At 40.8% G+C, this 27,142-nt stretch overlaps 1 protein-coding gene across 6 annotated transcripts in view; it reads right to left on the bottom strand.

The window, feature by feature from the left end:
* DRAM1 (DNA damage regulated autophagy modulator 1) overlaps nt 1–27,142 on the bottom strand; it is a 123,284-nt gene that overhangs the window by 51,583 nt on the left and 44,559 nt on the right. Inside the window, exons 6-7 of one of the 6 annotated variants that reach the window (XM_031462923.2) lie at nt 17,612–17,679; nt 2,037–2,174 (exon numbers count right to left, since the gene is read on the bottom strand). The exons of 2 other annotated variants lie outside the window; for them this stretch is intronic. In XM_031462923.2, the coding sequence (XP_031318783.1) occupies nt 17,638–17,679 (42 nt within the window). In that variant the 3' untranslated portion in view covers nt 2,037–2,174; nt 17,612–17,637. Of the gene's footprint in view, nt 1–2,029; nt 2,175–17,611; nt 17,680–26,852; nt 26,913–27,142 lie in introns of those variants that run through there. 3 more of the 6 variants (XM_064491654.1, XM_064491652.1, XM_064491651.1) reach the window with 3 other exon arrangements.

Genomic DNA, 27,142 nt, shown 5'->3' with positions numbered 1-27,142 from the left:
TCACCTGTAAATGGGTGCAATAAATAAACCTTACAGAATTTCTGTTATGGGGAAGGCTTGAGGTTCCATGAGGTCAAGAATATGTCTTTTCATTATTGGATCCTAGCACATGGCATAGATGCCTGTCATACAAATGAAAATATAACTGACTGAATAAAATTTTATATATATATATATATAATGCATTTGGCACAGTGCCTGGCACATAGCAAGTGTTTAATAAATGAGGGCTGTTTTAATATTTTTAACTATTTTATGGAGTCCACTAATAGAACTTTAGTTCAGGACTGACCTTGGTTCATAATACTGGGAAGTCTTTAGTGAGAAGTCTTCATTCCCTGGAACTAAGACCTCTGGGAAGCTCCTTCCAAGGCCATTATGGAGTAACTCCTTAGGCCTTGACTAGAAAGGAGTTAGCGGTAAGAGCACTGGGCCAGAAGTCCAGTGGATTTAGGATTCTGGCTTAACAATTTCCTAGTTGTGTGGCCGTAGACAAGTCATTTCACCTCTTGAGTTTGTTCCTTCAATTTTACAATGAATGGTTTGGATTGAAAGATCCTCTTTTAACTTTGGATCTCTATAATTTTAGAAGTTATATTATAACTCTTTGTTCCTGAACATATGAACAATGTTTATGTCTTATTCCACTCATATGTAGCATGCCTATTACACACACACGTGTGTGTGTGTGTGCATGCATGCGCACAAATGTGTATTATGAGTCAGCAGTGCCTGCTGTGAATGTTTTAATCCAATACAGGAACTTTTCTTCTGAAACAATTAATTCTTCTCTCCATTTATACCTTTCTTGGCGATGCCTGCATGCATGTTATTTAGATTTGGCATCCATATTAGATTAGAAATGAGAAATGTTCTAAAAAGAAGACTTGATTAAGAAAAATGAATGACTTCTTTTGTCCATTCCAGCCCAGTGTGGTTTCCCTCCTCCACACTCATCCAGTTTGTCTTGTCTGTGCCAGTTATTTGCCATTTCTTAAACATCCAACTGGTCAGATGCAAGAAGAGCTATCACTTACTAAGGATCTGCCATTTGCCAGACACTATGCTAGGAAATTCTCTAATTCTTTCAACAATCCTCAAAAATTACAGATGAGGAAACTGAATTTAAGTGCTTAAGTAGGTTGCCAAGTTCAAACCACAGTAATTGATGGAGCCAGAATTTGAACTTGGGTCTGTCTCATCAAAGTCAATGCCTTTCTACTCTACTGTCTTTCAAACAGCTGCTTGCCTTGTCAAATCCCAACAATCTAAAAATTTCCCTGGATATAGATCTGTTTGTTTTGTTTATTTGAACCCTGCCCCTCCAAACACACAACACACACACGCACGCACACACAGTTGTGAACATAATAGATGCTCAGTAAATGTATGTTGGGTAAATGATAGGAAAAAAGGACACACTGGGCCTTCTTCAGTTTTGTGGCCTCATTTCTCAGAGTTCTTCGCTTAGATCAAAACAGGAAGTGATAAAGTTATCTCATGAATACAAATCATGGAGTTGTGGAAAGTGCAAAACTGGCTCAAAGACATTAAGGAAGTCAAAATTTAGTCCTCATTACTTCTTTCCCAGCATTCACAGACCTAAACTTCAGTCAACCCATCCTATGTAGCCTCTATAGACAGCAAGCTGATTAGCCTTGTCCTAACCAGGGGCAAAAATTCCTAGGCTTTTTTGTATTCTACATCAAAGAGTTTTTCTTGGGGCTTATTAATGTATATTTTAGGAGAAGTTGATCAGTTCTTTGGTATTATTACCACATATATATTTTGAAGACTACGAAAGTAAAAGATTGAACAAGCCATTATTTCTGATCACGGAATTGAAAGAGCTCATACTTAAATGAGGTTAATAAATGGAATTTTAGAATATTCTTTACTGGGTGCTCCTTTGAAAAGTAGGTAGCCATGATCAATCTAGGAAAGTTGCGTTAAACTTAGCATTTGTATTAGGCAAGTTTAAACTGACAACTGTAGCAAGCAGTCTCCAACTTCCAGAAGTTTTACATAATAAAATTTTATTGCTGCCTCATGAGATAGTGTAATACAAGTATTCTTGGTTACCCAATGATCCCCCAAATAGTATCTCAGGGACCCAAGTTCTTTCCCTCTTGTAGTACCACCTCTTCTAGATCTTCAGAGTCTTCTCCATTAAGCTGCAGGATAAAGATTGGAAGAGTGGAAGATTAGCAGAAAGTTTTTATAGACCAGGCTTAGATACAGATCACTTTCTGCCCACATTTTATTGGCCAGAATCCAGTCATATGACCATATCTAACTGCAAATCTAACTGCAAAGAGGGCTAGGAAAGGTAGTCTAGCTGAGTGCCCAGTAAGAATAGGAACTGGGGTAGAGTGAACACATACCAGTCCCTGCCTCAGCTCTACATGTGTACTTCCTATCCAGCATCATGGGGTTAGCAGCATTCCACGTAAAGGGCCAATAAATGGTTGCTCTTGTTACAACTGGCACATCTGATACAATCAAATAACCATTATCTGAGCCTATATGGAGCAAAGCCAAGTGTTAATTATGGGCTGGGATAAATAAGACATGATCTCAGCCCCTAAGAACTTTGTACTGAAAGTTCTCCAAATTGGAGAAGAATAAGATAAGGATAAAATAGAGGCAAAAATCTTTTGTAGCATACATCTCATATTAGGTCTGTATGCCCTAACTTTAAGCCACTCAGGACTGAGACCTGATAACACACCTTTGTGTTTGTGTTCTTTATTCAGTGCCTGGCATGTAATAGGCATTATAGAAGTGTTTTTTAAGTAATGAAAATAAAGAACCATGTTGGAGGAGTGCAGAGAAGGAAATAATTACTTATGACCAGGCGTTGTTATAAGTTGTATACTGTACAACTCTAGGAGGCTCTTGTAGTCATTGTGAATGGCTCTCCTCATAGTTGTATAGTACACAAACTGCGCAGTTGTGTATGGAAGCCCTCGGCAGAAGAGCAACCAGAAAATGCATCCAAGAGAACATGAAAATTGAACTGGGCTTGAAATATATGAAGGATTTCTACATGTAAAGAAGAACAAAGGCATTCTATACTGAAGAAAGAGCCCATTCAGAAGCAAGAGTCCTGGAATGGCGGCTAGTAGGCCAGGTAGCTGGGAGTCATGTTGAGACAGGGAGGCAATGAAAGAAAGCTGAAGTTACTTTGTTGCTCAAGAATGAATGGTGTTGATCACCCACACTGAGAAGTGTGAAGTGACATGTTTGAGGAGGATCATTCTGGCCATCAGTTGGAAGATGGACTGAAGAAATGATAAACGAGGAAACCACATAGGAGGCTGCTACCATATTGTAGCTGAGAGATGATCCAGAGCTTGCTAGCATAAAGACAGAGTGAATAGGAAGAAGAGGACAAAAAGGACTTTGTGACTTATTGGCTGACCCAGGTGAGAGAGAGAAGTGAAAATTACTCCAAGGTGACTTGGTAGATAGCGGAAGCAATTAATCACAAAAGAGAATAGGAGTCTTAAAAAGGGAGATGATATGTTCAGCTTTGTATATATTATATTTGAAGTGCCAGCAGGACATCTACATAAATACTTGGTCCAGAACTCAGGAGAGAGGTGAGATGATTTCTGAACTATCAGCCCATGGATAGTAACGAACCACATAGACCAGGTAGACAGTATAGAGCAATAGTTCTTAACAGGCTTACGTGTATAAATGGGGAGAGGGGGATTGGTCTTGGTTACCTATCACTGAGTAACAAATACAGTACCCCCAAACTTAATGGCTTAACACAGTCATTTACTTTGCTCATAATTTTGTGTGTCAGGAATTTGGGAAGGACTAGGCTAGATTTATTCCACATGGCATTAGCTGTAGTGGCTGGGCCTGGAGGATCCACTTTCAAGATGATTGTTTATTCATACATGGTGCCTCAGTGCTCTATACATGGGGTCTTGTCCTTTCAAGTGCTCCATGTGGCTTGAATTTCTCACATCATGGTGGTGTCAGGATATCTGATCACATTTCTTACAAGAGGCAGGAGTTAAAACTACCAGGTCAGTAAAGGGCTATGCCCCAAACTGGCAGTGTCACTTATATTACACTTTACAGGGCCTGGCCATATTCAAGAGATTGAGAAATAGATTCTAATTCTTGATGGGGAAAATGGCACAGTCTCATTGCAGAAGGGCATGTGGGATGGGAAATACTGGGGGCCTTCTTTGGAAAATACTGTCTGCTATCAGAATGTCCATCAAAGTCAACTGAGGAACTTGTTCAAATTATGGCTGTTATGCTTCCAAGTTTTAAATAGTTTTCACAGGGAATTCTGATTCATATCCCCAGCTAAGACCCTCTGGTGTAGAACAGAAAGAAAAAGTGGCCCTGAATAGGGAGTTCCTGCTGATAGACCAGAGATGAAAAAAATGAGCTAGAGGAATTGACAGGAGCCAGAGGAGGAGAGGATTTCAAGAAGGGTGTGGTCAGAAGCACCAAATGCTATGGAGACAGTGAGAATGAGGAGAACTAGGCAGAAGCTGCTGAATATGGCTTTAAAAGCTCTCCAGGCATCTCAGAAGTCTGTTTCAGTTGGGGTTAGAATTCAGAATCAGAAGCTTACAGACTGAGTCTGCACCCAGAACAGGTTCCTTTTTTCCCCCCAGTAGTTTGGCTATCCTTGTGAAACCCTATTTGTAAGGACTGAAATAGCAGTTGTCCAACAGCAATATCCAATCTGCAAGTAAGAAAAGTTGTGACAGACTGTAAAGGTAGTTAGGGTGTGAACTTCAAGAAAATGGAGACATTTCCCTTCTGCTGTTCCCTTTTATCTTTGCAAATAAGTTGGGTGACAGTTAGTTTGGTGCTCTTATTTATTTGAGATCTCAAGTCAGAATCAGTGTATCAGCTAGCTCTTGTTGTATAACAAATCACTCCAAAGTCAATGGCTTATAATCAGGGGTCTGCAAACTACAGCCTGTCGGCCAGATGTCTTTGTAAATATAGTATTGTTTGGACATAGCTGTGTCTGTTTATTTACATACTATCTGTCTTATCTGTTTATCTGATTTTTGCACTAGCGTGAGCAGAGGAGAACATATGCCTCATAAACCTATAATATTCAATATCTGGCCCTTTTAAAAAAGGTTTGCTAGATTCTGCTTTAAAAAAATAAGTATATTTTATTGCTCATGAGCTAGCTGGGTAATTTTTCTGGTCTCAGCGAGGCTCATTCATAATCAGCTGTGAGCTGAAATCTGGGCTAGGTTCTGTCATACGTCCTAGTTGACTGGTTGTCAGCTAGTCTGACTTTAGCTGGAATAACTGGGGTCTTCTCCCTGTGACTTTTCATTCTATAGCAGGCTAGTCTAGATTTGTCCTTATGGTGGTCGTAAGATTCCAATAAAGCAAGTGGGAAAAATAAGAACCCTTGAGACCAAGGCTCTAATGTGGCATACCATCACTTCCACCACATTCTGCCACTTCCACCACATGTGATATTGGCCAAAGAGGCAGGGAAATGGAGTCTACCTTGAGATGAGAGAACATGCTAAGTTGTATTGCAAAGACATGGATACAGGGAGGCCTGAAGGTACAGGCCTACTGTATAGAGTATAGAAAGCACACCAGGCTGGGACTTGTGAGAACTGAATTCAGATCTTGACTGGGCTGTAAACTCAGTCTGTGACCTTACACAAGTCACTTGGTATCTCTGGGCCTCAGACTCTACATTTATATTAAAAATGCTGTATTCTGTTCTTGTTTGCATTCAACAAATGTTTATTTTCTTGAAATGTTTTTTAACAAGACTTGAAAATACTCTCTGTTTTCTAATGTGGTATTACTTGAGGCTAGCATAAGGGAAAAACATCTGCTTTTATTTCATTCCCTTGACAGGGATTCTAAATATTTGTAATTTACATGAAAAAAATTACAACATTCATACTGGGTTTCTTTCAAATGTGAAGAAAGAGAAGAGGTTTTGCAAATGAAAATGACAGAAGCCACCTTAGTAGGAAAATAGTCTGAAGATGATTTTTGCTCAGAATGACTCAAAAAAAGTCCTAAAGTTCTTGCCTTCCCCAGGAAGTCCTGGTAGATAGGTAAGAAAGATTTAGGTTAACAACCTCTTTGGAGAATGCTTTAAGAAGGGTTATGACTAGGTTCCAAATGAAACTAGTAAAAGTGGTATAAGCCTGGATATTCCCTGATCAGACGTTGAGGAGATTCTCAAGCAGTATCCTTCCTACCCAGCCTCCAGAAGAGCTCTCTCCAGACATCTGCCTTCAGCAAGGCCAAGGCTAAAAGAGAGTTTACACAGCTGGACCTGGGTTTCTTGAAGATCTTCATACTTTGTAATCTGGTTCTCAGTGCTACTTTGGTATACCCCTGAAGATGGGGAGCCAGTTTAGCTCCAGTCATCAAGTAAATTATTAATCAACTCTCCCATTTCCAATTCAGACCCTTTTATGGGGGGTTAGGAGGTAATTAGGTTTATTTATTTATTTACCTTTAGAGAAGGTACTGGGGATTGAGCATGAACTCTACCACTTGAGCTACACCCAACCCACCAAATTCAGACCCTTTTACTTCAGCCTGGTCCTTTCCTCCATCCTTAGCTACAACTCGCTGTCCATTCCCAACTCTGTGCCTTGTTTATATTGTTCTTTCCTCCTCTTTCTCTGTTTCTCTTACTTAAATCCTAATCAGAGTTCAGAGCCAGGCTAAATTCTGCCTCTCCCTGGAGCTTCCCCAGCCAACTCTAGGCCTCAGTGACCTCTCCCACACAGGCATGAGTTACCCAGTAGGCAGGCTGAGTATATGCATAGAGCACTTATAAGTCAAGGATCTCACCCCCACCTCACCACACACAGGAATAACCTCAGCATCAATGAATATATCCAAAATTTTGAAGTGGAAAAAATCTAAAAAGAATTCATTTTAGCATACATCACCTTCATGACACTTCAAGAAATAACATTTATTATGCATTACGTGTGGAGAAGGGGCACAAAAAGGGGTACTTTTTCAATTTAAGATCTTTAGAGTTCTTGATTTTGTACTGATCTCTCCTCTGAAATTATATTGCATTTACTGTGTTTTCCAGAAACATTGGTATTTAATTGTATATTGTAATGTGTACATATGTGACCCAGTGGCTGAGCACATGGAATCTTAACTCTGACACCTACTAGCTTTGTGAATTTGGGCAAAGTATTTGTGGTAGAAAGTCTCCAGTCATGGCTGTCGTCACCTCCCCTCCCTGCCACTTCTCCATTGAAAGGTGAAACTTGATTCCCCTTCTCTTAAATCTTGCTGGGCCTGTAACTGCTTTGACCAACAGATCATGGCAGAAGTGACATTCTCAGCCCAGGCCTTAAGAGAACTGAAAGCTTCCATTTTTTTCCTTTTGCAACACTCCTTCTTGGAGTCCAGCTGCCATCCCAGGAAAGGCAATGGAGAAGCAGATATGTACTCTGGTGGACAGTCCCAGCTGTTTGCCCAGCTAACATTCAGCATGAGTTGCCAGCCATGTGAGCAAGCCATCTTGCATGATTTAGCCCAGTCGAGCCTCCAGATAAATGCACATGGACATGGAGAGACAACATCACATGGAGCAGAACTGCCCAGCTGAGCCCAGTCAACTCAGAATATGAAATATAATAAAATGGCTGTTGGTTCAAGCCACTAACTTTTGGTGTGGCTCATTATACAGCAATAGGTCATCAAAACAATATTTAACCCTACTTAGATTTGGTTTCTTCCTCTGTAAAATGGGATCAATAATGGTACCTATTTCATAGGATTATTTTGAGGCTCAAATGAGATGAAATATATGGTAAAGTGCTAGTGATGTTATTCTATCTATTTATGTTATGTTATGCTAATTATATTTTTTTTTTAATCATGAAAGGAGAGGCTCTGTCACTGGTTAAAAGATTTCAAGCATTGGAGTTCAAGAGGTCATGAGGGCAGGAGAGAAAAGATAAATATAGAGAATAAATGGTACTAATATTTATTGGTAACCTACTAGGTACCAAGCCCTATGCTAGGTTTTTACCTGTATGATCTCACTTGCTCTTCGCAAAACCCTTGTCAGGCATGTATTTTTATCCTTTATACCATTGAGTAGAGGTTCAGAGAGATTAAGTAATTTATTCCAAGGTCCTACAGCCAGGAGTGACCAGGAAGGAGTGCAAATGGGCTTCAGAATGGGCTGTCTGACTGTTAAGCCTGGTCTCTCTCTCTCTTTTTCTTTTTTTAAACCCACCCACACATTTTGGACAGAGGGGCTTCCTGAGATCATTCAAAGTGTAACTACTGTTTTAGTGAGAAATTACATATTCAATCAGATTCTGTTCAACCCAACCAATATTCTGCCTCTGGTAGAAATACTGATGAAAATTTAAGAATATCCCCCAAAGTCCTTTACTTACAGTAATAAATTATTACAAACCTAGCATCAAGGAATCTAATTAAATCTTTCATGAAACTAGTTATGTTTAGCTTACGTCACATCTCTGAGAAACAAGTTCAGGCACGTAAAGCTGTCCTTCCTTTTATTTTTTTCTAAAATATCATTTTTATCCCTCTAGGAAGGGCTGCCCCATTATGCCTGTATACACTGCTGCTTAATTTTTAAATGAGACATTAACTTGTCTTTTCTCACAGGGCCAGTTTGCTTGGTGTAAGGTCAGTAAAATGCTGATAAGAACACCCATATGAGGCCTCTCAAGCCAGGCCTCTGAGATCCTGGCTGAAAGCTCACCACAGATCTGTGTCCAATAATAAAATCCTCCCCAAATCTGAGAGCACTCAGCTCATTCCTGCATTTTCAATCTTTTAAGTGCCTCCTTCCCATGCTCCTTCCTTTCCTTTCCCCAGTCTCTCACAAAATTTTGTTCCAAAATGTCAGTCAACCATCAGCTAATGGGATCAGAAGTTGCCTCACAGTCACAAAACCTCCTGGTTCCCGACCCAAGGGCCCCCGTTACATCCAGTGTCCCAGGATGACCTCCCAGCCTCCGTGACGTAAGGAAACATTTCAGAGCAGCTTTACAAATGGAGAAACTCATTCGTTATTTTTTCAAGGGACCAAGAAAAGAAAATGTTACGAACAAGGAAATTGTTGGTGGGTCATTGGCCAGGACACTGAAATTTGAACAGTGAAAATTAATTTGAGGATAATATAAACAGGTTTCATTATACAGATTTTAGGAATATGACAGGAATAGTCTGTTGTTTTGAATTCTGGAATGTTCTTCCCCCTTCTGCACCCCAACCCTAACCCCAGCCCTATTACTATGAGTTGGCATTCTCCCTCCCGCTGGTTGTTTTCTCCATCTACATCCGCTGTTAGAGTACAGACGAACTCACTCTGTGATTGGCTTCATGTGGTTGCCTTGCCTACATTTATTCTGGTTTTCTATTGTGTTGCCGACACACATTTTTAAGAGTTCCATCATGTTAGGGTTTTTTTTTTTTTTTCCCTACTCTCTTCAGAAAAATTGACTTTTCAAAGGAATATTTTTTTAATTTTTTTGTTTAAAGAAATAAATATCTTTCTGAGTTCTTTGTCCTCTTTCACAATTACAGCCATGTAATCCATAAGGAATCCATTAATGTGTAAGAGGCTTTGAAGCTGCTGGATGTGTGTGTGTGTGTGTGTGTGTGTGTGTGTATGCATGTGCACACACACTGTTCTTTTTCTTTTTCTCTCAGAATCTTGCTGCTGCCAACCACTGATTTAGGAATGTTTAGGGGTATATGCCAACTCAATAATCAAAATCATTTTGGTACTGGGAACCCAACCACAGTCTCTGTAGACCAGTGGAATTTATTTCTTGCTCCAGTTTATTAAGTAATAGTACCAACAACACTTTGAATAAAGAAGAGTCTGATAAGATGTGATAGAATGTCAAGATAATTCATTTTGATCAAAAACAATGCTTGTTTTGAATTTGGAATACTAAAATCACGAACAGCCTGATGGTCCTCGCTTCCTATGATTCCTAGCTCACTTCAGGAAAGAGGCTCAAGACAGACTGCTGGTTTTCTCCTGCATACACATCCCTGTCTTCATTTCACAAATACAGAGCTAGTACCAGCTGTGGACCAAGCACTGGCCTAGGCATTGACACTATGGTGGTGAACAGGATAAACACAATTTCTGCCACATGGCATTTTCTGAAGGAAGATATCTTGGCTGCATAGATTACTGGCTGATGATGCATTTGAGGCATATGCAAAACAGAATAATGGTGAAGCTTGTGGACTGTGTTCAGAACCAGGCTGTACCACTCCGAGCTATTTTATCTTGAACAATTTACGTGACATCAGATTCCAAAATTGCAGTGGTACTTACCTCATAGTTATTCTGAGGATTACATAAAAATTTTTTGTACAGCTTTTACCATAGTGCCTGGTTAATAGCCATGAGTAGTGGTGGTAATAATAATAATAATAATTATTATTATTATTATTATTACTATTATAATTACTATCATTATTATTGATGGGCCACATTGTCCTTCAGCAGAGAAGGCTACTTCCTCATCCCTGGCATGGCAAGTTTATGCATCCAACCACTACCAGGAGGTCACAGATCGATCCCACCCTGGGAGTCTCTTATATTTGAGGCAGAAAAAAAGGAAAGTCTTGTCCAATGTTCAGAACCACATCCTCTGCCTTCTAAAGCTGCAGTGCCTCCTACTGCTCATGGAAGAAAATGTAGCTCCTTCCTCCCCAGCTGTATCTGCCAGCCCGCTGTGGCGAGGATCCCTCACATCCCTGCCATCTCTGACCCCCCAAAAATGTGACACCCCTCCCCCACCATTGCCTGTGAGACCTGCCATCAGCCACTGTGGCCATGGAAGTCTGCCATCCTGTGGTGTAGACTTTTCCCACCCACTCTTCCCCTTCAGAGCCTCATCTTGTTACATATTGAGCCCAGAGCAGTAGATCTGGAACTTCCAGGGATGCTTGGGCTTCAGGGCTCACAAGAAACCCATCTTTCTGATGGATCCTGGGTTGTTTTTTTCCCTTCATTTAACTCCAGAAGAGCACTGAACAGTTTCCATATTGCTGGCACATGCCCTGATGTTTTGGCCAAGACAATGTGACTGCCATACCTAACCAGACCTCTCCCAGAATGGTCATGAAGTTCTCCTGGGCACAGCAGTAGCTGCTCTGCTCAAGCTGTGATGCAGAGCAGAAAGTTGTGCCACCTCGTTCCTTTGTACCTATGTTTCTCTGGAGGCTATGTCTTCTGCCCAGAAGGAAAAAGGCCTTCGTTTTGGTTTCCATTCTAGGGATCAAGGTGCAATAATAACCCACCGTAGCTAATCGGCCCACTCCCTTCCCTATGAAGTGTGCAGGCACAGAAAATCCCTGACCCTGCCCAGCTCATCTACCCCTGAGGGACCTTACGATAGCTAGCATGTGAGAGGAGAGCAAATTTAAATGAAATCAACATGAATTTCCTTCTAACAATAATAGTTCTATTCATTCAACACTTACTGAGTGCCCGGTTACCTACTTGTTGCCAGAAGAGAGACAAAGCCCAGCTACCCTCTTGGTAGTTTGACAAGAGGCTGGCTGAGTGGATCTGTGTTCACACAAAGGAGGACCAGCCTGATGCCAGAGGCTGATCACTGAAGGCTCCATCTTTGGACAAGACCGCTTCCTCAACCAGAAAATGCCCACTATTACATACTACACCAGACGTTCTCTGTCATGATTTTCCTATAAATCCGTCGAGCTGTACAGGATGGGCTCCTTCCCCTAGAGCCATTTCCAGAGTGCATTCAGCTCTGGTGGGTCAAGCACACATCCCTCTGGCAAGTGGTGGCACCCAGGGTACCCACACCTTCTGCTGCCTCTCTCCATGGAGACTTCCCCAGGAAACCATGCTTCAGTTCCTACTGTGAGTTTCTAATAAGGTTGTGTGTCTACGCCACCTTGGTGTGACAGCACACTGGTGTGAAGAAGTTGCTCATAGTCTTGTGGAAAAGAAATCAAAGGCAGTACTAGATGCAAATACACTTACAGACACATGAGGCAAGAAAGGACTTGGACAGGTCATGATTGCACCCCAACTCCCCACAGGCAGCAGATAATGAAAACACATTGTTCTGCCTGATGAGCAAAGTACTGGAGGGCCGCTTGTAAAGGGGCTTAAACTGGTTTCTAGGCCCTCATTTTCACTCTCCAGGGAAAAAAGAAGCCTTCCCACCTACCCGGAGGACTGTATCTGACAAGAACGTCTTCTAGGAATAAACCTCCAAAGGAGGAGATATTCACTAAAAGAGACTAATTTTTGTGGAGAACGAACCACACACCAACTCTTGGCTTACACTGACTCATTTAAGAGAATTAACAGAAAATACTAAGTTTTTGCTACACATACAAGTAGTGTTTCAACATAAGCAAATACTCCAAGTGGATGGAAACATGGCTACTGGCCCTTTGAAGAGAAATGGCAAACCTAGGAAAATACTCAGACCAAGGCTACTATGTTCAGATGAGGCCTTACGCACAAGTGCAGGGCTGAGGGGAGAGAGGTGCTGAAATCTGCCCTTTATTCCTCTTTCAGTTTGTATGGGTACAGGCACCTGGAAGAAGGGGTGCCATACTTTTATTCCTCACACACACTACTCACCCACAAAGCCCACTTTTCCTAATTCATTTGACTGAAACAGCTCCTTTTTATAATAGGTATCATTTGTATGTGCTAATAGATGCCTTAACTCTCTTCAACTCAAAGCCTTTCAGGACTTGACAGTTCTCAGAGCAAGTAGGGTAGAGGGTACCTGACTACTATAGTTCAAAGCATCCATCCCAAACTTGGAAATGGCAACTTCATAAAGGCCTTGGACTTCTGCTAGGACTCTGGTCTTTTCCCAGGGAGTAACCAGGGAACTTTGGAGAATAATTAGCCCTGTTCATTAAGGTTTTGAGTTTTTTTTTAACTAAATGCTTTTATTTTGAGATACATGTAGATTCATATGCAATTGTAAAAAAAAATACAGAGAGATACCATGTCCACTTTACCAAAGGTTTAATTTTTGGATTGGGTTGTTTGTTTTTTTATTAAGTTGTATGAGCTGTTTATATATTCTGGAAATTAAGCCCTTATCAGTCTCATCTTTTGCAAATATTTTCTTCCATTCCGTAGGTTGTCTTTTTGTTTTGCTTATGGTTTCCTGTGCTGTGCAAAAGCTTATAAGTTTAATTAGGTCCCATTTATTTTTTCTTTTATTTCTATTGCCTGGGTAGACTGCCTAAGGAGAACACTGCTAAGATTTATATCAGGGAATGTTTTGCCTATGTTTTCTTCTAAGAGGTTTATAGTGTCTTATCTTATGTTTAAGTCTTTAAGCCATTTTGAGTTTATTTTTGTGTATGGTGTGAGGGAATATTCTAACTTCATTGATTTCCATGCAGCTGTCCAGTTAACACAAAACCACTTGCTGAAGAGACTGTCTTTACTCCATTATATGTTCTTGCCTCCTTTGTCAAAGATTAATTGAGCAAAAGTCTGTGGGTTTATTTCTGGGCTCTCTATTCTGTTCCATTGGTCCAATATGTCTATTTTTGTACCACTACCATGCTGTTTTGATTACAATAGCTCTGTAGTATTTTCTGAAGTCTGGGAGGGTTATTCCTCCAGCTTCATTCTTTTTCTTCAGTATGGCTTTGGCTATTCTGGATCTTTTGTGGTTCTATATAAATTTTAGGATTACTTGTCTAATTCTGTGAAAAATGTCCTGGGTAATTTGATAAGGATCACATTAAATCTGTAGATTGTTTTGGGTAGTATGGCCATTTTAATAAAGTTAATTTTTTCCAATCCAAGAACATGGGATATCTTTCCATTTCTTTAAGTCATCTTTAATTTCCTTAGTCAGTGTTTTGTAGTTCTCAGTGTATAAGTCTTTCACTTCCTTGGTCAGATTTATTCCTGAGTATTTTATTTTTTTGGATGCAATTTTAAAAAGGATTGTTTCTTTACTTTCCTTTTCTGATATTTCATTGTTAATGTAAAGAAATGCAACTGATTTCTATGTGTTAAACTTGTATCCTGCTACCTTGCTGAATTCTTTCATCAGGTCTAGTAGTTTTTGTGTGGACTAAAGGTTTAATTTTGTAAACTAGTATTTGCTGAACACTTTTTCTGTGCCTCAGGAAAACAGAGATGCCTCAGATGAGATGTCTGCCCCTTAGTACCTTAGATTCTTATGATGAACACACACACAACAGATCTCTTTGATGAAGTTTATCATGCAAATTGCCAAGAGGCAAGTGAGCATCTTGGAGGAAGAATACTGGGAAGTGTCTTGGGGGCTAAGGAGAAGTGAGTGTTGGAAGGGCAGTCTGGGCAGAGAAAACAGCATGGGCAAAGGCTCAGAGTATGAAATATCATGGTGTGTGCTGGGAGCCCTTCAAGTACTTCAGCATGGATAGGAATACAAAATTCAAGCGAGTTGAGAGGTATCTGGGGAATGAGAAGGGAATGTGTGATTCTGGCCTCCCACATTCTATGCTGGGGAAATGAAAAACAGATGGGAAATATGCTTCCAAACATGGCCCAAGCATGGCTCTCAGAGAAGAGGAAGAGAACCTTGTTCCGGTTTGAGGAGCCCACAGAGCCCTCACTTCCAATCTTTGGGCTATGGCCCACTTCCTTCTGTGATCTTCACCCAAGGCCAAGGGCAGGAATTCTAGCTTACATCCTTTTTCTGCACAAGTACAGCAACTGGAATGAAACAGAGTGCCCCCCTCTACCAGTCTGGGCTGCCATATGGGACATGCCAGCTCCTGTCTGGCATAGAAATTATCCAGAAGTCCTCCCAGAGCCCAGTGAAGAATGCAGAAGATAGTCGATGGTGCTGTTGGCAAGCTCAGCAGAGAGTAACCAAAGTGAGGGCTGTAAGGCAGACCACCTAAGCTGGGAACCAAGTGGAAATCCCAGTCATACTTCAACCCAGAGAGCTGAGATGAGGCAAATTAAGTAGAAGGACTCCAGGCCCAATAAGCTGAGAAACAGCAGACTTGGAGTATTCTAGCCGCAGATGTCTGCAGAAGGTACTAGTAGAGTGAGGAGTGACCAGGTACACAGGGAAATCACTCTTCAAAGACAGTGAAGATCCAAGGAGAAGCATAGGACCTGAGTTTCCACCTGCCCGCCTCCACAGTGATGCAATAAGCAAACCCTTGTTACTTCCAGGCAATCTGGAGGAGAAGATAGGGAGGGGATACTGAGACATCAACATAAGTTTCCTTGTTACTCAGCAGGATGGGGCTCATAAAGAAGACTAGGTAATTTATAGAAAACTGAGAAAGCCACATTTTCTTTGAATAAATGAGTATGTTGTCTGTAAATAATCAAACCCTCTATATGTGGTTTATGAACATCCCAACCAGGTTTTGAATGAAACAAGTCTATTTTAATTTGGAATGACAAGGATTCAGTGTTGGTTGGTGACTTCCAAATCATGGCCATACTCTGTACCAGTGCTAAAATATTTCTTACTGAGGAAGAGATGAGCTTTTTTTTACCTGTCTGCAGGTCCAAAGATGTGACAACCCTGGTACATCCCCGTTAAAGGAGACATGGCCATTATAAGAGGACTGGGGTAGCCTTTGGGTCTGTGAACTGGTTTACCCCAGGACGACCTGCTTTTTTAGTATTCTATCTTGTCATTGAAAGGGGAGGAGGGAAAGAGAATGGTGTGGGAATAAGAAGAAAGCAGTATCCGTTATGGGCAGGACTTCAAGTTTGGTGACTTATGAGTCACAGATGGCGATATTTTTAGGTATTTTTGTAACATTAAAAGGGAGATTTTCATCCCCCACGGGGATGTATGTGAAGGGCTGTACTCATCTGACCTTTACTCTTACCTACGTGGATGTACTGGAAGAAGTGGGCTGGTCCCAACACTTAATAGTTTTCTTTTTTATACTCTATAAGTTAAATGTGCCCACTTTTCCTTGTTTCGGTGGGGGACAATGTCTGCATCGGGGAAGCAGCAGGGGCAGAAGAGAGACAAAGAACTAGCCCAACAGAGACCATCCAAATAGCTTGTTTTTCTAGTTTACATCTTCCCTAGGGCAAGGCATAGTTACGGGTCTATTTTTTTAAAGGTCCTCAGCTTAAGTCCTATGTCTGGTAGAGTAAAAGGAGATGATGACAATGTTTAGCAATTAATTAAATTAGTAAGGTAAGTGCTTATGTGAATAAAAAAAGTTAGTGTGACTCTAGAGGAACTACTGAGTAGAAAACCTCCACAGATATTCAAGTTAATATATTTTCACATAATAATCCCACTGAGGTCTCATGTAACACATTTGTTCAATTAAAATGTTTTTAAGCACTACAAGTTGAATAAGAAACAAACCTAACAACAAGGTCCTACTGTTTAACATGGGGAAATATAGTCAATAGCTTGTAATAACCTATAATGAAAAAAATATGAAAAAAAAAATATATAACTGAATCACCATGCTGTACACCAGAAACTAACACAACATTCCAAATCAACTACACTTCAATAAAAAAGAAAAAAAGGTGGGGGCAGATTTTCTTAGTGAGGTTTGCTGTGTTAACAAACCCCCCCAAATCTCAGTGACCTGTTACAACAATAGTTTTTTTTCCCTCATGCTCTCTAGAGGCTGAAGTGGGCCATGGCTTTCACCAGGCCCTGTGAGTAAGAAAAACTCACTCCTCCTCCTGTATGTCTCCCACTTACCTTCACACCACAACCATACTCACAACACTTTTGACACCAGATGTGGGAGGTGGGCGTGTTCCCACAACAAGCAATTCTGCGACACCAGCTAGATATCCTATAATTCAACTCAATTCAGACACTATCTTCCTGGAAATAGTGTCAGATCCTATGGGTTAAGGGCTCAGTCCCACAAGAAAACCCCTCCCCCCGCCACATAAGATGCCAGTCAAAAGTCCAGGTTGTCACTTGTGCTGCTGACCAATTATCCGTAGATCAAGTATTCCTACCATCCCCCTTTTGGGATTGATTAATTTGCTAGAGCAACTCACAGAACTCAGGAAAACAGTTCCCTAACTTTATCAGTTTATTATTAAAGGATATGATAACAGAGGGAACATCCAAAAAGAAAAGATGCCTAGGGCAAGATCTGGGGAAGGGGCTTGGAGTTTGTATGCCCTCTCTGGGTGCTACTCTTCCAGCACCTCCATGTGTTCACCAACTCAGAAGATCTCTAAACCCTGTATTTTGGGGATATTTATGGAGGCTTCCTCAAATAGACATGATGCATCACTAACTCCATTCTCAGCCTCTCTCCCTTCTCCAGAGAATGGGAGGAGGGGTTAAAAATTCCAAGCTTCCAGTCATGGCTTGGTCTTTCTGGTGACCAGCCACTCAACCAAGAGTCACCTCATTAGAACAAAAAACACTACTATCACCCAGGAAATTCCAAGGGATTTAGGATCTCGGTGTCAGGAACCTAGCTAGGTCAAAGACCAAATATTAGAACAAAAGATTCTCCTAGTGCTTTTATCTCTTAGGGAATTACAAGGGTTCTAGGAGTTCTGGGCTAGGAATGGGAGCAAAGAAAATATATATTTTCTATTATCTCATACCTTGGGCTTTGCTCTTTCTTCTCATTTCAGGAGCCATGTTGAAAGAGCAGCTTTGACTTGGGACATGTCTGGAAAAGTGCAAGAGAACCAAAACTCAAGATGAATCGTAAACCTCTGCTTCAGCATGGTGAGTGCCATATTTATTCACATTTCTTTGGCCAAAGCATGTCACATTGGCCAAATCCAATGAGGTAAGCCCATAAAATTCTCCTATCAGAGACACAGTAAATCACCTGACCATGGACAGGGAGTGGGTGGGTAATGATTGAAAAAAATAATATATTCTGCCATGATAATACAAACTCATTATATTTGGAAAATATAGAGAGGAAAGAAGAAAATAAAAATTACCTGCAATCCCACTGTTAACACTCTTCTAGGATGTGTGCCTGTGTGCTTGCAACACTCAAAGTGCATATGATAGTATTTCCTTATTTTTCTATATTAAATTAAATCCAGCCTGAGTGCTCCACAGGACAAAATTGGCAAGAAGTTCAATACCGGATAGCTTTCCCTGTTACCTTCCCCTCTCTCGGGTGGTGGAGAACTGGAGTGCTACATGGGCAGCTTAAAGGGAAGGGGCTCTGTTCTGATGCCTCGTCTCCCTCCAAGCTTATGCAGGGGAAACTTCAGGAAGGGGTAAGGCCATCTGGGTTCCCACAGAAAGTAGTGTCAAGTTCTCACACTTAGACATCCCTTATTCAGGTCCATCTACCTCACAGGCATTAGAGTCCCCTCCTGCTCAAGTCTTTAACCACCTATTGTTTGCCCAATATCATGTTCTGTCAGAACCACAGGAAGGCAAGATGCAGACCTCTAGTTCCCCTGATTTGGCAGAGTTATAATTTGGGAAAGCTTAAGTGTGGCGTGGGGGGGATGGGGAGGTGAAGGAAGAGGGATGGGATGTGAAGGGAGGGGGATGAGATGACCAGAGTTTGCATGTATTGTAAAATGCTTTTCCCAATGGAATGAGCAGATATCTCAGAAGAAAAACAGTGTAACTGTTAGGATCATGATATAAATGTCAAAAGTCTAAGAAACCAGATATGGAAGTATTGAACCATAAGTCATCATAGTTCTTCTGTAACCAAGGGGAAAAAAATCACATTTTTATAGAGTTAGAAAATACAAAATCAGTCTACGAATACTGTTTGATGTACAGACTTACTACCGAGACCCTCTGTATTCACATGTCCCACCTCCACTATTCTTTGATACACTGCTCTTTGAAAAAGCTTCACTTTCTACCAAATGTCAGGGGATATAGCTGCAGTCAGTCAACAAATCAACAACCTTTCTCATCACTTGGGGTGGTGAGGTGGGTCCCAAAACGCCAGTCACAGTTGCTTACTCCAAGGAGCATATAGTCCTAGCTTTAGCTCTTCTTTCATGTACTGTAGCTGAGGAGAAAGCCGAGTCCTCATGAAACCCATTAACTGCCTACCCATCAGCCTATGCACCGTGTTATAGGGGTCAGTCAGTGCAAGGGCCAGCTGCCCTGCATCTAAGATAAATGGAGAACTTGCAAGAAAATACACGAAGGCTGATAAAGCCAAACATATTACAACATTTGCCTGTGCAATCTGTGTGTTATATCTTCTACCAAGGAATGTCAGCAGAAGAAGGAAATGGAAACCATTTCCAATGTGGGCAACCTCCCCTCCACTACACATGCTAGAGCTGGGGCAGTGGATATAAGAGTGGGCAAAATAGAGGGAGTGCAGGAGGGTCCCTGAGAAGGCAGATCAGAAAAGAGGTCAGCTCCTGTACTTTGAATTTGTTCCTGGAAAAGAGAGTTTTTAGATGGGACCCGCACAGAGCTGTTTTACTCTTCCAAGTCTGCTTGGGGTTCTTTTGATGTAGTTACTCCACAAAATCGCACATCTCCTTAATTTAAGATTCAACTTCAGCTAAGGGCCCTAAAGAAACAAGGCCTCTTTTGAAAGAACAGAAGAGACCAGAAGCTTCTGGGTTCAACAGGCCACTGTTTAAACTGACAACCTGCTCTCCAACCTGAGGGATGATAAAACTTTACAGGCTGGGAGAGAATTCCGCTTCAAGAATGTCTGCTTCTGAAAGCTCACTCTGATTGCCCTCATCCCCATTAACAAAAACAGATGTGTGCTCATGAGTAAAGTAAACGTTCAAGGTCAATATACATTCCTCTCCACCAATCTAGTTTGGCACTTCAATATGAGAAAATAGGCTGTGAGGCAGAGTGGAACTTTTCTATAACACTGGTGTTGAGTGACAGGACTCACATCTGTGTATTAAGTTAACTGTTATATTAAATATCTACAGAACAGACTTTCTCTGTTTCATGGGGAATGATCTGAGCTGTAGTAAATCTACTGACATGGAATAGTTATTCTCTATGAGAGAAACAAGAGAATATATTTAAGAGCCTGAGTTTGAATCCTAGTTCTAGTGCTTACTATCTGCGTAAACTTGGGCAAGTCATTTGACTTCAGTTTGTCTCTAAAATGGGTGTTTTAATAGTATGTATTTCCTACCTTGTCAGCACCAAGCATATAAAACTGTGAGCTCATTCTAGGATTACTCCATGGCACTAGAGGAAGTCGTATTCAAGAAGGCTAGATACCTAAACTTGTCTGCATTCATTTTTCCATCAAATATTTCAGTCCCTACAATATACCGGGTAGAGATACAGCATGAATGTTGAAAGACACACCTGAAAGTCATCATGGAACTTATGGTCTCCTGATTCATCTGCAACCCTCCCTAGATGTAACCCCCCTATTATCACTCAGCACCATGAGCATGGTGTTTCTCAGAGTTATTTGAACCTAAGAGTCACCTGGCATTCTTGTGAAAAGACAGATTCTAAGACCTCATCTCATCCTACTGAATATCACAGGGGGATTCTGACTTCCTTTACCTCATTGGCAAAATAGGGAGCAGAGAAACCCCTACCATAGTCTTACTGTGTGTTCCAAGATAAAGGATATGGGAAAGGTCTTTGGAAACCATGAGGTTTCTTTCCAGTGTGTGGCATCCAGCCTCTCTCTGGAGGTTCAGAGAAGCCAGCCAAATGCCACTCAGAGCCTGTAGTCTGTCCTAGTGTCCTTCCATCCCACCTCGTCTTTCTGGACTTTCTGGAGACATGAATCAGAAGCCACCACCCCCGTTTTAACTTAATGAGCCAGTGGGTCTTAGACTGGAACCAGCCTCAGGTCCACCAGCAAGGTGGATACCCGCATTGCATTTTGAGAGTACCTGTTACAAAGCTTCAGAGGGCCAGTCAATGGCCATGCATAACTAGTGGCTTCCAAGGAACAGCCCTGAAATGGGAAATGAATCCAGAGATTAGGGTGGTGAGCTGTAGGATCTTGTTAAGTTTTCATCACCCAGCCTCTGCCCACCTCTCCAGCTTCATCTCCCACTCCTCCACCCAGCCAGTAGCCCTTGACTACCTCCAGAATAATAACTACATTTCCCAGCTTTCTTGCTAATATGATCAATGGATGTAAGCAGAAATGTCATATGGCTGCAGGAACAGTCCACAGTAAACAACTGGCATGTGTTTTATTCCTTTTCTATCCTGTGCCTTCCTCCATCCTGCTTCTTGGAAAGCAGATGTAACAACTGAAGCTCTAGCATGTATTTTGGATTTGGGGAATGACTATAAATTAGGTGTACTGGAAGAGAGAAGCAGTCCTGAGCACCATATGGAGCCAAGCCTCTGGTTTAGTATTGAACTATCAACCTCTGGACTTTTACATAAAAGAGAAAAAAAGCTTTTATCTAGTTTAAGCCAGTGTTATTTTAAGTTTCTATTTCTCACCTCCAAAGTGAGTCTTAACTGATACAGTGCTCAGGAGAATGGATTCTGGAAACAGACCGCCTAGGCTCAATCAGTTATTAGCTCATAGCCACAGGTAATTTGCTTCACTTCTTTGCCTCAGTTATAAAACGTGAATGCTAAAGACAGCATCTGCCTTCGAGGATTGTTGTTAGGAATGAGCTAATATACGTGAAGCTTAAAACATGTGAGGCCTGGCACATAGTAAATACCCAGAATAAAAGTGTGCCCCAAAGGAGCCAGACTGAAGGTTATTCTCTCAAATCAGAGGTAGGCATTTTAAGTGCTGCAGGGCTAGCAATAGTGCTAATAATTATATCTTTTAAATTTTTATGGAATCTTTTCAGCAGTTATACTTGAACTATGTATTATGTATGTATGAGTTATGTATTCTTACTTGCATTCCACAGAGAAGAAAATGCAAGCTTAGGGACGTTAAGTTAACATGCCCCAAATCACATAGCTAGTAAGGCGCTGTTTTAGGAATCATACCCAGGTCTTTTACTTCCAAATTCCCTACATTTTCTGAAAAACTACACATGCTCTTGAATGCAAGTTGTTGTACTGCTATGAACTCTCTTTTTTTAGATGCCCAGTGCATATACATTTTGGGGGAAAGGGATTCCCAGGCTAGATTTTTCTATTTGTAAAGAATCAAAAAGGATGCCCAAATTCCGCATGTAAGGAATTTTGTTTTCTGGTCACTGACAACTCAAATGTGAATAGGCTGTGTATTTGATCCCATAAAATGTTAGCTCTAGAATATACTTTGAAAAAAGGGACTTGATCAGGGCTCAGCTCAGGAATGGGGGTGGAAGAAAAGCCTTGATCCATCTTGATTGCAGTCTGGATAACAGGGGCTGATTCTGAGTGACATTTTGGGCTCATCCTAAAAAGGGCCCAGAGTTAAACATCTACGGTGGGAGCGAGGCTTCATAATAGCGCATGTGTTTTGAATTGGCAATTCTTTGAACAGAAGCAGTTTGGAACCAGGACTGGGAAGCTGCTGCTCACTAGAATGTTGTAGCCATTTTCCATGTTCCTTGAGGGCAGAGCAGGTGGTTCCCACTGCATCTGGGGGGATTTAAGTTAGATGCTGGGAAGAACTTGCTCACTCTAATTAATGATTGTGAAAGGCAGACGCAAATGTGGTTATATGTGCAAAGAAAGTATAGGAAAAAAATTGTTCACACATCCTTTCATCCTTTACTCATTAATCTTTTCCTGTTCTGTGACTCTCTGGTTCAGACTTCCTAGAATTCTTAGGCACTGGAAACTTTCTGAAGAGCTTCAACTGCTTAATTTCTAGCTTCCTAGCTCTTCCCAGCCTTACTCTGTGAGAAAGGTGACTGGTAGAGATGGATCAGAAAGCAGGCAAATGATTTCAGCTTTGCCTGCTGGCCCAGCAGCCCCCTCCACCTTCCATTTTCTCTACTGTCCTCATCAGTACAAGAATGGGATTGTCAAAAACAAGATGCTCCACCCAGTGTATTAGAATCAGGGAGGGATGTAGCCATTGCTTGTGCACCTTGCTGCCTGCAGAGATGAGTGCCTGAAACCTAAGGGCTTGGGACTGGAGTCCAGCCCAAGGGAATAGGAAGAAGCTCGGCAGGGGCCAGGGTGACATACCTCCCTGTGTGGCCTGGCCACTCAGGTTCCCTTGTGCACACAAAGAAAGGATGAGATTAGGTGAGGGCTGAAGACTCTCCAAATTCAAAGTTCCTTGGAGACAGAATATAGAGGATTTCTATCAATGGAAAGTGATTTCTCTGTCCTCTATCACTTTTTGTGGGATATACTCCTGAATCTTGTTTGCACTTTCTCTTAAAGAAAAAATTGTTTAAGTCTAGGTAAATCTCCTCTCCTAAATGGGAGGCTCTGTGTAGGGACAGCATGGGAGGGAGGGGGTAGTTAACAGTGAGGGAGGATGTTGTGAAAAATGACAATATCAACTTAGAACCAGTCACTCTAATCTCATGCGTTTAACTTAGATAGGGAGGCCTGCCTGTTTTATTCTATTTCACAAGAAAATGAGAAAGAGGGGATAAGTCAGAAAAAGTTAAAAGTTGTGTATATCCCTTTGCCTCCAAGTGTCTTGTAGCCTGCCACATCATTAAAAAGTCCTACTGTGTAAGTCTTACAGCCAAAGTTAGAGGAAGAAAATTAATTTAAAAGAATTTTTTATATCCTAATGAAGTTTGTTTCTTGACCTGTACAAAAATTTTTTTTCACTTTAAAATGAGAACATTGATGAAGGGAAGAATTTCTTTTTCAACTCACAGGCTCTACATTTAGTCCAATTAAGAACTTCCACTGTAAAATGTAGTTGCCCGAAGTGAATAGAGTTAACAACAAGCAGTTGAAGAGTTGCTTCCTATGATTTTCTGTCCATAAAGGTAAAGGGCAAACGTACAATGCTATCTATCCTGATTCAATCTCAATTTTTTCCTCCGAAGGAGAGAGAGAAACCTAAAAGAGAGAGGAGTTGGCTCTCAGTAGCTTTCCATTCAGCTGAGAAAGGAACAGCTCTGGTTGCTACAACTTCCATTGCTCTTTCTTGCTGTATGCAGAGGGGTGGCAGTTCCTGCAGTCCACTATTGCCCCCTGTTGTCCGTTTCAGGAAACTCACAGGGCAGCATGAATGGCTAAACCTGGGTAAGTCATCTTGACACCCTCTAAACTTTTCTGACCAATTTCAGAAATTTGAAACTGTGATTCCACCTTATAATTCACTGAGGGGCAGTTTATAGTCAAGTTACATCGTTATTTCTGAAACTTAGAGAATGTTAGGATCTTTGGAAAATATTTAGCCATTGGTTTTTTTACCTAAGTGTGCATATTAGTTCTGAGAGATCTTAGCAATTATTATGTGAAACCAAAGAGGGTTAGGAAATGGTGGGTTAAGTAAATAATAACTAAAAATTAGATAACCCAGTTCTTTCCTGCTGGCCTTCTCAGATCCTTTAATATGGATTGTGTGTCTCCCAAGGAGAAATGCAATTCCCCCATAGCACTTGACAACAGAACCACTTTTTTATATGAATTTCTTATAGGGCCAGTGTTCCAGGGAATAAACTTGGAAAAGTGCTAATTGAGTTCAAATGAATCATACTACAAATTTGGAAAGTGATTCCCAGGGAGGTGTCAGTGACTGGGTGGCGGTAGAGCCACTGTGAAGATCTGTTAGGAGGCTCCAACGCTCCCAGAGCTGCTGCTTCACTAGAGTGCCCACCCCAGACTTGATCCTTAGTATTTCTGTCTCCATAACATGTGTTTATTTGTGGAATGGGAAATGACATTGCTTTCAGTCAAGGACATTGGGAAAGTGAAGTCAACCCCTTTCAAGTACGCCCCAGCTCTTTGGGGAATAAAATTTGCTTCTGGTATTTTCGCTGTCTCTTGTGAGGAACTTCATTGTTTTATTAAAAACCTGTATTCAACAAATACTTACTATGCACATGGCTTCATGCTAGTTGGATGATACAAGATGATATACCATATTGGTTACAAGCAAAGGTTTAAAGGTCAAGTTCTGGTTCTGCCACATTCTGGCTGTGTATATTTGGACAAGTTACTTTGCATCTTTAAGACTCAAGGTATAGAAGCAATTTAAGTGTTCATCAATAGATGAACAGATTAAGAAATAATGGTGTATATATACAATGAAATATTATTCAGCTTAAAAAAAAGATCTTGCATTTACAACAACATGAATAAACCTAGAAGACATTATGCTAACTGAAATAAGCCACACTTATATGTGGAATCTAAAAAAGCTAAATACATAGAAGTAAAGAATAGAATAGTGGTTACCAAGGGTGGGAAGGTGGGGGAAATGGGGAGATGTTAGTCAAAGGATACAAAGTGACAGTTATGTAAAATGAGTAAGTCTAGAGGTCTGATATATAGCATGGTGTAGTTAAGAATATCATAATGATTACTGGAAATTTGCTAAGAGATAGGTTTTAGGTGCCCTCACCACAACAACAAAAAATAGTAACTATGAGAGAAGATATATTAATTAGCTTAAATGTAGAAATTATTTCACTACATATATGTATATCAAATCACCATGTTGTATACCTTAAATATATATAATTTTTATTTTAAGAAATCAATTTAAAAATAAACAAAAGACTCAGAATTCTTACCTATAAAATGCGTATAATACTAATCCTTTCTCAACATGATTGTGTTGAGAATTAAATTAGAAAATAGTCTTGGTATTCACATGATAGTTCCACCATCCCTACCCCATCCCCAACAGATAACAAAATCTGAGGATGCTCAAGTCCTTTATATAAATAGCTAGTACAGTCAACACTCCATACCCAGGGTTCCACATCCATGCAGATTCAACCAAGCAGATTGAAATCTGTGGCTGGTTGGGTCTGCAGATGCAGAGCCCAGATACGGAGAACCAACTATACATGTAAAATGTAGGTATTTGATAAATATTTGCTGCTATTATTATAGTCCTCATAATTATTACTGTTATTAATATTATCCCTGCCCTCAAGAATTTAACAGCCCAGTCAGAGATAGAAGACATGCACCCTCAGAAACTTCAAATAATATAAGGGAATGGAACAGGGATAGCAACCAGGCTTAACATCATTTGCTGACTCCAGTGAGCCTTTAGTGGCTGCCTCAAGTGCTATGTTGAGAAGAATTCTGAAGTTCTTGCCAACCTTGGAGGGAAAATGCACCAGTATTAATTAGTGATTTTTTTCATGGGACTGGGGAGTGTGGATATAAGATTAGATGACACATATTTACCATTCTTAGAATGAATGATGAAATGTCAGATGTGACAGATTAGATAGAACAGTCATATCTAGAGGAGATAAGATAGCTGGACCTGGAGGATGGGTCTGATATGAATAGAAGGAGTTGGAGTAAGGAAAGGAGAGGCATATCTGGCACCAAGAATTTTGTAAGCAAATGTGTCATTGATAAAGTCCATGTGGCCTATTTGGGTGGCAATAAGTAGACCAGCCCGTCTAGAGAAGAGTTTGATGCTAAAGATTAGCTCTACAAGTATGGCAACCAGAGATGCTGAGTTGGTGACCCAACATCAAATAAGCTGTCCAATTATTCCCACAAATTCCTTCTTATGTACTGGGCCATGTGCCTGGATTTGAAGTTCAGAAAATGTGGTAAGTCTCTAGCATATTGTCTACCCCATATTGTCTACCTATTCAAAGCCCTTTTCCATCACCCTTGTTCATGAAGACCATCCTTTCATGTTGAGTCCGTGGCTGCTGTTCAGTGCCCCTCACTCTATATGTACTTAAAAGTCCTTACAAATGCCTTCCATCATGTACATATGGTATTGCAGCCCAACGCATCTGATTCTCAACAAAGGCACACATGGATAAAAAGTCACTGAAAATGAAAAGTGAAGAATCAACCTACCAGAAACTGTAGCTTCCGTCTAAACCATGTGCCTCCTCTCTATTCAGAACTGTGCTTGCTCTGGGAGGGATATCAAAGAGGTATTTATTAAAACCACAAATAAGAATAGGAAGTTTTGAAAAATTCAAATTCAAAGTTTTGCAAAACTTCATAATGAGGTGTAATGAGATTTTATTCATCCATTCTTTTTTTTGGAGTGTCTACCACAAAGCAAGCAATTCTTTATTAGTTGGGACTTATGTGGTTACAAGTGACAGAGACCTAACTCAAACTCATTTAAGCAAAAGAGG

Source organism: Camelus dromedarius, chromosome 11, assembly GCF_036321535.1.
Source record: "Camelus dromedarius isolate mCamDro1 chromosome 11, mCamDro1.pat, whole genome shotgun sequence".
NCBI classification, from domain to species: Eukaryota; Metazoa; Chordata; class Mammalia; order Artiodactyla; family Camelidae; genus Camelus; species Camelus dromedarius.
The sequence above is the reverse complement of the archived record's forward strand: the minus strand, read 5'-3'. Positions and strand labels throughout refer to the sequence as shown.